General features: G+C 37.8%; 3 protein-coding genes and 1 non-coding gene across 4 annotated transcripts in view; 3 read left to right on the top strand and 1 right to left on the bottom strand.

Moving 5' to 3' along the window:
* LOC110059432 (uncharacterized) overlaps nt 1-12,500 on the top strand; it is a 439,844-nt gene that overhangs the window by 71,365 nt on the left and 355,979 nt on the right. The window lies entirely within an intron of this gene.
* LOC149102474 (octopamine receptor beta-2R-like) lies at nt 2,642-3,977 on the top strand. The gene has a single exon (XM_089275249.1). The coding sequence runs from the start codon at nt 2,688-2,690 to the stop codon at nt 3,546-3,548; it is 861 nt and encodes a 286-aa protein (XP_089131375.1). The 5' UTR covers nt 2,642-2,687; the 3' UTR covers nt 3,549-3,977.
* On the bottom strand, nt 5,317-5,400 carry Trnal-cag (transfer RNA leucine (anticodon CAG)). The gene has a single exon. It is a non-coding gene; the product is annotated as a tRNA-Leu (tRNA).
* Nucleotides 9,385-11,924, top strand: LOC149102472 (octopamine receptor beta-2R-like). The gene has a single exon (XM_089275476.1). The coding sequence runs from the start codon at nt 10,760-10,762 to the stop codon at nt 11,684-11,686; it is 927 nt and encodes a 308-aa protein (XP_089131602.1). The 5' UTR covers nt 9,385-10,759; the 3' UTR covers nt 11,687-11,924.

Raw genomic sequence — 12,500 nt, 5'->3', positions numbered from 1 at the left:
AAGAAGCCTCGACTGAACTCTGTTCTGTTGTAAAGCACGCAGGAAGCGGTAGAGCACGGAAGAATTGTAAGGGAAAACACGAGACTTAGTCGAACGTTCTTCCCTACTTCTTGAGTGCTCTACCGATTCCTAAGTGCTTTAGAACAGAACAGACCACAGTCGAGGCTTCTTTATTTGTTTTATGATAAGGAATCCAATAATTTCTCCGCGCATTCGGCTGAATTTTCAAACCAAACTTTATTTTCCAAACGCGTAAAAGTGGCGTCAGCCGTGCTCTGTTCTCTGATAAAGCACGCTAAAATAAGCCAATCACAATCCTTGTTAGAATTATTCAAATTTTATTGGCAAACGAAGCGACAGCTGTCAATCACAAACTGGACTTCAGCTAAGCTTCAGTTTCGAGTAGTCTCAAACGGCTTTCGAGAGAAGAACGATGCCTCCAAAGTTCACTTTTTAGTTAATTTTTAAATAAGGATCCGGTAACGGATCCGGTAAAGGTAAAGGCAGGCAAAGGTTTGTAGTCCAGAGGAATCCGGCGGTATTGTGGCTCATGAAAACGTGCACTTTTCCAATTGAAATGACGAAACAAGGAACTTAAAGCTTGCGGATGAAAATCCGAAATGCTGAGTTACATTTCAAAGGAGCTACAGTTGTAAACAGAGACAGCTAAATTGTTGTTTTCTGTCGTTGTTTTACTTCGTAAGTATAGTTACTGCCTTCGTAACAAATATAATGTCTTTTATCGAAGCACTGGTTAGATTGAGAATTTGTTTATTTCGCTACGTGTTTTGTCGGCGGGAATCTAGCAAAACTTGTTATTTTAGTGCAGTCTTAACACTACTGTTGCTAACAATGGTGTCCGTGAGCCATATCTGCGTTTGTCTGAGTCACAGGGCATGTTTAATTTGGGTCAAATTTATCAAAATTCCGAAACAAAAATTTGAAAGCCAGCTTACTGTCATCAATCCGTGCTCTGTTGACTGATAAAGCACGCTGTTTCAGCCAATCAGAGCGCGTGTTATATGGAAACTTTATTATAATAAACGATATTGGACAACGTTAGGGCGGAACCTTTATAATTACTGAATGAAAGCTAGGTAATTTCTTGCTGAAAATTTCCCAGAGGGTAAATTCCCTCGAAGTTTATCCCTTTATTTAGGCAGCAGACATAATAGGTTGGCAATTAATGCCATTTCATTCGAAACAGTCACTGAGCCAATAGGAATTTGGTGCATATAAGCTCGTCTTTCAAGTAGAATGAAATAGCTTTGGAAAAACCATCTCTACGCAATATAACATCCTGACAGGAATACAAACTTAAACTTGGAACTCTGACTTTCCAAATTTTCCCTCAGCAAATCTCAAAGCGCTTTACAGTGTAACAACATCAACAGGGGTCTGAGGGTTTTCAACCAATCACAGCACGATTTTAAACAAAAGACTCTAAGTTTGTGTATGATTCCAGCAATCATGTTTTAGAAACAAGACTGCTAGCCACTGGAACAGACGATTTTAATTGGCTGATTACGTTCAAATTTCGTTAAATTGGACATGGACAGCACAACAAAAAAATACAGAAATAATGTCAGTTGAAGCCCACATGAAGAAATTCTTAACAGTTCAGCGACAAAGACAAGTCATTTTGAACTCGAATGAAATGGCTGACCCTACGACACAAACAATTTTAGACACAGTGGCAAAATCCTGTCACATTGAATATGGCGGCACAAATAGGTTTGAAACCTGCACAAACTGATTACTTTAATCAACACACCAGCAAGGATAAAACAACCCAGAATGGTCCATCGATTATCATTGTAATTTAAAACCCACGGTAGTCTGTAGATAACTTTGACAACTCAACTGACCCAGTGCCAAAAGCAAAGGTTAACCCAATACCAGAAATAATTCCGACAGCAATAACAAATCAACTCTATCTGAAGTCAAGGAACAAAAACAGTTAGCCTTGTAGAAAAACAACAATGATAACAACTGGGGAAACTTATCACCTTCTTTCGCCGGGAGCCAGTTCGCAGGCTAAATGTAAATTGATGAGCCTCCTTCTCGGCCTTTCCATTAGGCTGGACCAACTTGAGTTCTGACAAATCCTAAACTTTCAAATTTCATAATCTAGTCTTGTTTCTTGGCGGAAAACCTTGAACCTTTACTCTATAAATAAATAAACAAAGATGTCTAAATGGCGAACAAAAAAGGCCTGAAAGCCTACAACTTCCCCCGTTTTGTTCCCAGTACAAAAATACAAAATTTTGTCAAGATGCCCATCAATAACTTTATTGAGTAGGATCAGCTGGTCCGGGTTTTTCGCTTTCAATTCTCCAACGAAATTTTTGAAGCTGTGGATATAAAAGTCAGAACCCTTAGCAGATACTCTTCGAAGTTCAATCGTACTATGAAGACCTTAGTGATCTTTTTCTTTGTATCTCTGCCTTAGCCTGTGCTGTCCTTGGCAGATACATGAAAACTAATTAATATTAATCTTGTTATTAGACAGACTGCTATTTTAATACGCTAAAGAAAAGAAATGAATTAATGAAAGCAGAAACATTGATCAGGAGACGACACAGCAGATGGTGTTAACATAGACGGTCCTTTAGGATGAATATTTAATCTTACACAAGTATTGAGAAGCTTCTTAACAGTCAAAATCATGAACACCAAGTTATAAAATGGAGATCTGGTTTTGGATTCTCGGATGGCTTCTATCAATTCTAACGATTTCTGGAAATGTCTTTATTATTTTCATCGTTTGTAGCAAACGACAGCTTCGAACGAAAACAAACGCGTTTGTTGTTTCACTTGCAGTGGCGGATTTCTGTGTTGGGATGACCGCTGTTCCCTTGTTATTTTTCAACAGAGAGACTCACTCACAGGATCGGATACCGACTGACTGGGAACATTTTATAACGTGGTTCTTCATGGATGCGTCCGTGACGAATATGTGCACTCTGGTTCTGGACCGGTACATGGCCGTCGTTAAGCCTTTGAAATACTTAACTTTTATGAAGCGCCGTCGCGTAGTTCAATTGATCTCCTTATCTTGGGCTATCCCAGTTGGTTTTATTACAGTTAAATTATCACTCTTGCTTAGTTTTAAAACAACAATGATAATTAATGTTTTGATGTGGCTGTATATAATTTTCGAATTCCTTTCATGTTTCATGTTAATGTTCTGTTTTGCATCAATGTTAAGGGTTCTTTACAAACATAAACGAGGTGCGCGTTTATTGGCAAAACAGCTACGTTTTAACAATCGTGTTCTATGCAAACCTCAAGAAAAGACAGCGATTAACATAATGGCAATAGTGATAGGCGTGTTCCTTGTTTTTTTATGTTCTAAGTTGCAGTGTGACTTTCAAATAGTCTTTACTGACCACATTGACAAACTATGTAATGTTTATCATCTCTACTTGCTCATTGTGGCTTTAAACTCTGCCGTTAACCCTTTAGCTTATGCTGTTTTTAAGAGAGACATAAAGAAGGAACTGAAAAGACTCATCTGTTTTGTGATCTTACAAAAGCGCAGCTGACTCGTTTAATTCATTCACGCTAATTCGCTCGTGTACCTCTCGAACACACCAACACGCTTTCCAGTTTTTCCAAACAGACGCCAAATAGAGTTTCGTACTTAGTCAAGTTGTGGGAAATTCAAGCATGCTGTATAAAACATAATTGCATGTTAAATAAGTAATTTTAAAAGTCAGAACAGGTAGCATAAAGTGGAAGGATACGTGAACTGCAACAGCTTCTTTTCAAGTTTAATGTTAACCTTACAAACAAGGTTGTCAGTGCATTTTTGAACCCTAGAAGGGGAGTTCAATGGGTTCTTTAATTTAAAAAAAAGTCATTCTAGACCAGCATTTGTAAACTAAGCCGGCCTTTTTCGACATTTTATGCCACTTCTTCCTACGTTCTTCCTACGCACTTGTAAGATATAAATAAACATTGTAAACCAATAAGTTCACTCAATGCTCCAATTTAGTGTCATTTTATATTTCTCCTTTCTTCTCAATAACACTCTACGGTGATATAAAAGAAACTGTGCTTTTCATTTTCAGATATGTGTAACACCTGCAAAATAAAAGCAAAAACAATTCAGCATTGGGTTAAATAATAAAAAAATAATAATGAAGTTCCCGTCCAGAATCGATTAGCGTCAGCTGCTTTTCTTGTGTGGACAAGATCACTTAACGACTTGTGTTGTTTACTCCTTCTCAGCTGGCAGAGAGCTGATTATCATAACATGCTAAAACGCGAAATTCTGTCCTCCATAATCATATCGAAAGAATTAACAGAAATAATGTCCTAATCAAATTATTCTTTCAGCTGCTTACATTGGTTCTTAGACAACAAAACGTTGCCAAGCTTCCTATCAAAGTTTGGAAGACTAAATAACTCCGACTCACTGTCAGAGAGGCTACCTCGAGGTCACCTCACCGAAAATTGACTGAGTCCGCAGTTTCTCATTTGAGGTGTTGCTAAGTAACATAACCTATTACTCAGTCAGTCTATAGTACAGACTACTCGGATAAAAATGCTTTTGAGTTCTCCCAACATTTACTATCATTCTTTCCGTATATGTCTAACTAGTTTAATAGGCTTCTTAGCACTTTTCAGCCTTTTTTAAAAGCTATGGAAAACTTATCTTCGTTGTTCTAACTAAGAATTTCTTTGTTTGCAGTCTTATCATATGTCTCAGTTACTACGCGCGCTGTTATTGGTCAATTTAGCGGGCCGTATTATACTCTACGGCCCACTAAAATTTGAAGCTGTTTTGGTCGTGCTTCTGAAGGTCGCGTAATTTATCGTCAAGCTTTGTTAACTTAAATGACAAATAGATGTCCAAAACGTTTAGCTTGCTTTAAATTGTGACAACATGCATTAGTGCTAACCAAGGGAGGATGAAGGATGACTGAGAGAGGTTATCCCACATATAGACCTTATTCTCAAGGAAATCTCTGTCAAATTATTTTTAGACATGGTATCTAGTCCTCCCGCGGATAAATTTACCAGGTGCGTTAGTTGTTTTCGTTGAGGACGAAAATGCGTGCACAGCCGCTTGGGATGTCTATATAAGTAAAGTTCGTGTCATAGGATTAGCTGTTTCTGGACACTGCTGGGATTTCGGAAGCCGGGAGTGAGCTAAAAATAACTTAAGAAGGATTGATTCAGGAATAAGGCCTATATGGGAGATGTACTCTGTTACCCTTTATGCTCTCTTGATGCTAACGTGTTGTCATCGATTTCAGTCTGACTTTGTCAAAATTAAAACATCTCGAAGGAAAAATAAAATAAAATTGTCAGAAGTGGGATTCGAACCCACGCCTACACGAGTAGACTGCGACCTGAACGCAGCGCCTTAGACCGCTCGGCCATCCTGACCAGCCGTTGTGTTTATTTTTCAAATCTCTCTTTATTTAAGTTATACAAACGAAGTAGGTTATCAAGACACGACAGTGTGATAACTTAGTAAATTCAAAAGAAGTTCAAAACGTCAAGTAACAAGGTCGTATTACTGGCACCAGATGACGTTCATTAAGGGAACATGTAATAATGATAAGTATTTCATCACCCATTTTTTTAATGGATAAAGTTTTCCTTCCAGCTCGTGTAAATATCGTAAACTAAGTCTTATTATCGCAAATGGCCTTTTAAATAATAAACTTTTTACAATTGTCTTATTTAATTGATAAATTAGAGGCAGGTTCACAGTAGCTCTTGAACTTTCCATATTTATACTCGCATTGATAAATAAAGAATGATGATGATGACGACGTTGACGTTAATGTTGACGATGACGATGGTGATGACGTTGAAAATGACGATAACGATCATCGTGATGACAATGATCATAAAAAGCGTGCAAAGAAGGATTTAAGAAAGGGTAGATAAGGAAAGTTATGAAGGGGTGGTAAATTTTAAACTTACACGCAGATTTCATGCTTGAATAATTTTTCTTGATGGTGAAATATCTTTTCTACACCTCAATGTAAGAATTGTTTTATGAGTTTTTCGTCCAATTTCCTCACGCACGACCCTGTATTATTTCCCACATCTGCCCGCATAATTCTTTTTTGATCCATCTTGGACCACAGGGACTTAGGGTTAGGGTTTTGAGGAAGATACGAGCTGTATTTTAAATCCAAATAGCACGCTTGGTTCTAAGATTTATATTATTTCCCTTTCAGTGAAAACTGGCTCTAGAATATAATGAGCGCACGCGAGCATCGTAGATGAGAGTGGTGTCGGTTGATATGTTACAAAGCTCAAAAACTTGTATAGAATTGCATATTTTTGGTACGTGATCACCGATTGTTTAACATTTTGTAGTTACGTTAGTCTTTAGATTCTAAGGCCCGACTGTCTGCACAGTGAGTCTTATGACTTCAAGTCTAATTCTTATGACTTCATTAATAATTCATCAAGTTAAAACAAAGAAAATCACAACCGTGAAGGAGGTTTGGATATCCGGTCTTAATTATAGATTTTGACGATTTTACTTCTCCGTTTACTCCTTAGTCTTTGTTTCGATTGAGAAGATATATCAAACGCTCGAGACAGTGTTTCATCGGCTATTCAAACACCTCGAATTTCGTCAAAAATACTCCGCTGCGTGTCGTATTTTCAACTCTCTTCTCGGTGTTTGGGCATCCCGATGAAAAAGTGTCTCTCGTGTTTGATATATTACTTATCGAGAATACTCGTAAGTCCCGAACAATACCCCATCGATGGTCATGTTTGGGTTTGTCCACTGGCCGTGGTCTGAATCTCCCAGAAAGATTCTGTTTACGTTTCTTGTTCTCTAAACGTTCTTTTTGCTGTTTTTTCTTTTTCAAGAACTTTTGGTTTGTTTCAAGAACTTTCACCATGTCATTCACAAAAACTTTTTAGTTCGCTTCTGAAAGTCGCGTGAAAGTGTTTGGGTTAGTGTCCTGTAAAGATGTTTAATCCTCAAAGCTCAGTTCGTCCCGTGTGGCCCACACATAGCTACCGAAAGGCTATTTTAAAAGTGCGTTTGCATTTGTCAGTCAAGCGGTAGTAGTCCTCTAGTAGCAGTAGCAGTAGCAGTAGCAGTAGTAGTGGTAGAAGTAGTAGTAGCAGTAGCAGTAGCAGCAGCAGTAGCAGTAGCAGTAGTAGTGGCAGTAATAGTAGTAGTAGTTCCTTGAGTGGTAGAAGCAGTAGAAGTTAGACGGAGAACGTGCAAGACGGAAGTCCAAGAAATAAAAGCCCCAGAGACCAGAGCCTCCGCACCTCCTCGCTTGGACGACTGAGAGATTTCCCAGTACACGTATCAGATTGCGTGATTCGGTTCATGCACCTCGAAGACGCAATATTTAAAATACTACAACGTGAATTTTTATCGAAAAGAAGAACTTGGCGAAAAACGTTTTACGAACAATTCTAATGCTTTCTTTGCAATCTGGTTGTAAATGTAAATGTAAATGTAAATGTAAATAAAAATTTAATGTCAAACACAGGGAGTGCTTACATTAGAGTTTTACATTAGGCACGTCCTTTTGTTTCAGGAACGGGGTCCTCAATGCCAAGGGCAGAAATGCAGTGTCAAGGAAGGTTATGAGTTCCTCGAGAGTATACTTATTCAAATAGAATGTAACAAGCAAATTGCTTTGGTGTCAATCATCTATATCCCACAATTTCCGAAGTTTTCAAACGGAAGATGAGTTGGTTGTTGGCTCCCTTTAAGTGCGGGGTGAATATATTTTTTTCTCCACGGGAAAATATGTTATCTATACTTCAATGCAGGAGTTTTTATGGCTTTTTTGTCCAATTTCACCTTGCACACATGACTCTGTGTTACTTCCTACACCTACTACTACTTTTTATGGTCCGTCCTGGACCACAAGGATTATTTTGAGGAAGATATGAGCTGTATTTTAAATCAGTAAGATTTTTTATTATTCCCCTGACAGGGAAAACTTCCTCTAAAATATAACAGCGAACGCGAGTGGGCGTAGATTAGACGAGAGATAAGAGTGGAGTAGGTTTATATATATCTGTTTGCGTGATTCTGTCCATACACCGTGAAGAAGCACTCAGCTGTTATTACAATACTCATTTTTATCGAAAAGAAGAACTTGACGCAAAAACTATTGTAATGTTTGCATTAATTTTAGTGCATTGTTTGCAATCTGGTGTTACATTAGGCACGTCCTTTTGTTTCAGAAACGGGATCCTCAAAGCCAAGGGCCGAAGAACAGTATATCAAGTAAGGCAAGAAACGATAAGCTATCATCGTCTCTTGAGCAAGGCTACGAGTTACTCAACAGTACACTTATCCAAATAGCTTGTGACAAGCAAATTGCTTTGGTGTCTATCACCTGAATCCCACAATTTACAAAATTTTCAAAATGGGGAAGAGTTGATTCTTGGCTCCCTTTGAGTGCGGGGTTTTTGCATTGGAATTAACAATTCATTGCCATCGGACGGGGTGAGAACTGTGGGAATATATATGCTTCAATTTCTTTTCTTTTCCTTCCCTTAAAACATGTACTTATACCACTCTCTTCTATAAACAACTAAAATTTCAAGATTTCCCCTTTCATTTGAGAGTAATAACATCAATGCAAGATCAGGAAATGCAGACGAGGGGATTCGATTTGAAGACTCTCAGTCACGAAGATCTGTTATGCCATCCTCTCAGGGATGTCCTCCTGAAAATTATTCGTACTCGCGTCGTTTATAATAAAACCACAGCGAAGCACATATTACCATAAAGCTAAAAAAAATGTAGAATCAGAAGAAATAATCATTTAAAAGATTTATCTTGTGGCTGGCGTGCGAAAGCCTTTAAATATAAAACGGACAATGTTTGCTGAAAACCGAATAACCTGCTTTTGAGTTCGAACGACCAAATAAATTTCGCAGTGTCAATCAGCAGGTGATGGACAACAAAAGCATGCGAACATTTGTCGATATTCTTATTAGTTGCTGAGGAAATCCATTTAGAATGTGTTGTTGATCTTAGTCACTCGAGAAAGCGTAGGAGGAAAACTACATTAGGAAAATTAAAAAAGAAAAAATCAAAAAGCCAGACACACTTATTTGGCGTATTTGAAATAGGATATATGAAATTCATACATTTGAAGAGCGGAATAATGTAATTAGAAGAAAGACTGTCGCAGTTAAATGCGCAACTAAGTAGGTGCGAAAAAGCCTGAAAGAAAAAAAAAACACTTTAGCCTATCGATAATCGAGGAATATTTTGGCCAAATTTCTGAAAAACATCTGTCTGTCAAATCTACAAACGCTATTAATTCGATTTCATCAGCTACTAAAGTGCTCAAAAGGTAAACTAGAGCGATGTGTAGATAATGTCTTTGACCAAATAATCTAACGCTGCAAATCTATCTATATTATATTTTATGTAAAGCCTGCGTTTTCAGCTCCTAATGTTTTAAAAGCTTAACAGACCTCATCAAAGTGGGTTTCTCTGCGGTGCTGCAGCCGACCAATGAAATACAACTCAGCTCAGTGAGATCTCGCAAAGGCTCTTTGGAGAAATAGCACATCGAAACTTACTGGAAATATCATTTTACCGCCGAGTCGTAGTCAAAGTGATTTGCAGTAACGGGGAAAGCGAGTTCCAACCCAAAGGATTTTGGTACGCGAAAAGCAAACGAAGTGCTAGCCAGTGAAAGGGAAGAACAGGCGGAGAAAACAAACTTTTGTCTCACTAGCGGCGAGTTCTTACTTCTTTTTTTAATGGAAGAATGAAGTTTACGGCGAAAAATCCACTAGGTGCTCCGCATTTATTTAGGATCATAATACCTTTAGGTATTCATTAACTCCCAGTTCCTCAAAGCAATTTTTCGCGATATCTCGCGGTCGTTAGAGTATTTTAAATTACAACTTTAGCTATATAATGAGCTAAGATCAATGTCGTAAAATTTGGCTTTTGAAAGTCAACCTAGGCAAGTTCAACTGGTTCTTGGTGAATCAGCCGATTTTCACGAGGGCAAGCGAGAAGCTGCTCTGCCTACGCAGTTGTTTCGCCTAAAGTAAAACTTAATGTATTTCAACACGAAAGATGCTTAAGATCTAGTAACAGCATTCAGTTAGAGAGATCTTTAATTAATAATACTCTACAGGACCAGACTGCAAGTTTATTTAACACGTTGCCCAGCAACGTGAGGTGCTGCCAAGACTATATTAAATTTTGTAAAGACACCGAAAACATTATTTTTAAGAGAGCTTTAGAACACCTGGCATAATTTTAATTATTTATTTATTCATTTATTTATTTTAGCATATCTTAAAACACAATTTTATCTCGTTTACATATAGATATAAATTCTTAGATATCTTTTAATCTTTTTACAATTGTAAATTTAGTTAGCATCGGGCAGGCGAAGAGCCACCCTGTGGATATACTGCCCGAAATGCCATTATTATTATTATTATTATTATTATTATTATTATTATTATTATTATTGAATAATAAGGCCTCATTGACATATTATCCATCAGTCTGCGTCCTGGAGTTCACCCGGTCTCTTGTTTAAGTGTCATCATCTTGCCGTCGCGTCGCTAAATTTATATACGTGTAATAAAGCTATAATATGACAGACTGAACATTGATGTCAAGAAAAGAGCTTCTAATTGAAACTGGAGGACGAGCAGGTGTTTTAAGAATATGTTGTTTTTCAAAAACGTTGGGGATCAATCAGCTTGTGTCTTAGTCTTGAACAAAAAAGATCACGAAATATCCACTGATTAGAAAATGAAAACCTGGTTCTGGATTCTTGGCTATTTTCTTTCAATGCTGACAATAACTGGAAATGGCTTCATTATCTTCCTTGTTGGCAGCAAACGGCGGCTTCGCACCAAAACCAATGCGTTTGTTATTTCGTTGGCAGTGGCGGATTTCTGCGTTGGGATGACCGCTGTGCCATCGTTATTCTTATCCAAGCAGGACCCTAAGGAGACTCACCCAGATGATGGGTTTTCAGCTGATGGGAAAGATTTTACGAGATGGTTCTTTATGGATGCGTCCGTGACGAATATGTGCACTCTGGTTCTGGACCGGTACATGGCCGTCGTTAAGCCTTTGAAATACTTAACTTTTATGAAGCGCCGCCGAGTCATTGAAATTATCTTCCTATCTTGGGCAATCCCAATCAGTTTCATTACGGTTGAATCATGTCTCTTACTTAGTCTTAAAATACCTGTTATGAGTGATATTTTCGTTTGGTTGGTTATGATATTTTATGAGTTCCTTCCATCTTTTATGTTAATATTCTGTTTTGCATCCATGTTAAGCGTGCTTTGCAAGCATGATCGAGCCGCGCGTTTACTGGCAAAACAGCTACGTTTTAACAATCACGCTTTGCGTAAACCTCAAGAAAAGACTGCAGTTAACATAATGGCTATTGTGATAGGCGTGTTCCTTGTGTGTTACGCAGTTCATTTACGTTGTGGATTTCAAATAGTCTTTAAGAACCACAGTGACAAACTATGTGATCACGATCATGTGCAAGTACTTCTTGTAGTTTTGAACTCTGCTGTTAACCCTTTAGCTTATGCTTTGTTCAAAAGGGACATAAAGAAAGAGCTTAAAAGACTGACCTGTTTTGTGGTCCTACAACAGGGAAAATTTAGTGACTCAGAACGAAATGAGCGCTGTACCACTCGTTCCGGAATCTTGTAAGAAATAAACAAAACGAAGGACTTTTCTGAAAGTCTACCGTCTGTTCGAAGAGAAGGTTTGGGTGAGCCTGATGTAAAAGCAACCGATTATATAAGCCCGATTTCTATCCAGAGGGGGTTGTGATTTCGACTGATACAATGCTAAAATTCTGGTTTCTCAAACTATATGGCAGACTTAAAAAAAGTCGTGGTTGTTCATCGTGGTGAAGTGCATTAATAATAAATTGCAATATTTTTTCTCACGATGTGGTCATTTGTGATGTAGATAGCGACTTTTGGATTGCATGCCGCTAGTCTTCTTCCACGACGTTTCTTTAGTGTAGTTACTTCATTTTTACGTTTAGGTGGGATTGCAGAGCTTTGTTTCTGCTTTTTGAATAGGTGACAAAACAACATAGAGGTAGCCAAGAAAGAGCTGCTAGTATCTCGTTACATGCCTCTGCAATGCCATTGAAACGCTTGAGACTCAACTTGATCAATAAATCATCTTGTATTTAATGAGCAGTTTCTACTACGATTTTTGCTACTTGAGATTCATTTTCATGTCTTGCGCCTCGTGAATTATGTTTCTTAGCATATTTTTGGAAGTGATCCTGGAGGAGTACGTGCTTCTAAGTATAAAAAACGTAAATCGCAATTCGATAGCTGTTAACAATTACATTCAACAGTTTATTTGCTTTTTCTAAAATAAGTCCAAGTGTAATGGATAAATTAGGGAGCTTTTATGAATTCAGTTTATTTTCAAAACATTGAAACATTTCATATGCAAATTATGAAAATGGGCCTAAAGGAACTCTCGAATTTCATTGTTTGAT

Source organism: Orbicella faveolata, unplaced genomic scaffold, assembly GCF_042242905.1.
Source record: "Orbicella faveolata isolate gen_17 unplaced genomic scaffold, um_ofav_v1 contig_36, whole genome shotgun sequence".
NCBI lineage: Eukaryota > Metazoa > Cnidaria > Anthozoa > Scleractinia > Merulinidae > Orbicella > Orbicella faveolata.
This window is presented reverse-complemented; position numbering and strand designations above follow the sequence as displayed.